We start from the raw sequence: 1945 nt of genomic DNA on the forward strand, positions 1-1945 counted from the left end.
ACTGGCTAGACACAAGGAACGTTACTGCAAAGCTTCTCGTGAGTTTCGCAAATTCAGCAAAATTTTTATTATTTTTATGCAACTGATATAATACACGTGGAAATATGCTACGAAATATCTCTGATCACATCCTTTTACTCAATAAAGTGATGTCTAAGAAATGTTCATTCTTTGCCCAACGGGAGATGTGCAGTAGTGCATACTTCGGTAAACACATCAAACGATCAAAAACCTTATTAAGTCAACAAAATCATTCGGGCAAAGAGTATTTCTTAGAAAACTTCAATATCCGTGGCAAAGTAGATTTAACACTAGTTGCCTCAGATACATGTACATATAACAGTAGATGGGGAAATGCTAGTGGATAATTGCCGGAAACAAGTAGTAAAGCATTATATAATGGCATATCGTTTTAATCCTTTCAGTTTATGCTTTTATGCTTACTGCAATATTTTACTAACCACAGTAGATAGCTTCTTATTATTTGCCACAGTTGGTATTTGGCAGTTACTGATGTGATAATGAACAGAGTGACAGAATTCAAGGAATTAGCTTCTTTACAGTCCGATGAATTTAAATGATGTTGACAATGGTGAAAATAATGTTATCACTGGTGTTCTAAGAAATGTTCATTCTTTACCCAACGGGAGATCTGCAGTTAGGGCATACTTCGGCAAAACATGAAACGATCATAAAGCTCATTAAGTCAACACGATCACTCGGGCAATGTCAGATAACTTTAACAACCATGACAACGTGGATTTAATACTAGTTGCTTCAGATACGGGTACATGTAACAGTAGATGAGGAAATACTCGTGGACACGAAAACAAGTACTGAGACATTATATAATGACATGTTATTTCAATTCCTTCAGTTTATCCTTTACTCAATTGCATGAAGTTGAAAAAATAAGCTATAAAGAAACCCAAATCCGAAGCTGATCTCGTTGCAGCGAAAAACTCAGAATTACCCCTTATCCGATATTCTTCCGTTAGAGGCAGCACTAAGAATGAGCTTATTGTTTAAAAAAAAAAAAACAGGATAAAAAAATGAGCAACATCTCGTAATTTTAGTTAGTCTAAATGTGTTTTGATAGGTTTAATAAATGATACTGATACAGTCATTTCTCAAATTATATTCATTAATTACATATAAAATATTAGCAAACACGAGCGTCATATCAATTTTCCAGTTGGGCGGATGAAGATTAAATGCCGTTATTGTAATACGACTGTGCAGACGAGGAAGGAATATTCAAAACATCTTGAAATGCACGAGAAATATAACTTCACTTGCCCCGAATGTGGCAAAACATTCTATTCCTCAAGGGGATTTCGACACCATGAAGATGTGCATCAACCTAAATCTCAATGTGAAATTTGTAACAACTCCTTTTCTTATAAAACTACACTACAGCAACACAGGCGACTACAACACGGAATTACGGGTTAGTATCGCAAAATTTATCTTTAGCAAAAGAAGTTTTCAACATATTTGGCCCATGAAAATGTGTTGCAAAACATTTACGACAGTGAAGTGGCAATTCAAAATTAATACTTACTGCAATATTTTTCTAACATCGGTAGATGGCTGCTTGTCATTTGTCGTAGTTGGTGTTTGGCAGGGACAGAATTCAAGCAATTAGCGTCCTTACAATCCCATGAATTGCATACCCCAACTTAAGGTACTCCTAGCGGAAGGAGTTCCCTAAGTTGAGGCATACATTGGTAGACACATGAAACCATCATTACCGGTCAAAATTCGTTAGGTTAAAACGACCACTCGAGCAATGAGTATTTTTCAGAAAACTTTAACGTCCTCAACAACTTGGCTTTAGCACTAATTGCCTCAGATACGGTTACATATGATAGTAGAGAGGGAAATATTAATGGAGAGTTATCGGGAACAAGTAACGAAGAATTACATAATGGGCATATCGTTT

The 1945-nt window shown here is 35.8% G+C and overlaps 1 protein-coding gene across 1 annotated transcript; it reads left to right on the forward strand.

Moving 5' to 3' along the window:
- Nucleotides 1-1175: 1175 nt before the first annotated feature.
- On the forward strand, nucleotides 1176-1455 carry LOAG_19073 (hypothetical protein; the record flags this gene model as incomplete). The annotated part of the gene is made up of 1 exon (XM_020451729.1): nucleotides 1176-1455. The coding sequence occupies exon 1, from the start codon at nucleotides 1204-1206 to the stop codon at nucleotides 1453-1455; it is 252 nt and encodes an 83-aa protein (XP_020304468.1). The 5' UTR covers nucleotides 1176-1203.
- Nucleotides 1456-1945: the final 490 nt, after the last annotated feature.

This window comes from Loa loa, assembly GCF_000183805.2.
Source record: "Loa loa unplaced genomic scaffold supercont3.1276, whole genome shotgun sequence".
Lineage (NCBI taxonomy): Eukaryota > Metazoa > Nematoda > Chromadorea > Rhabditida > Onchocercidae > Loa > Loa loa.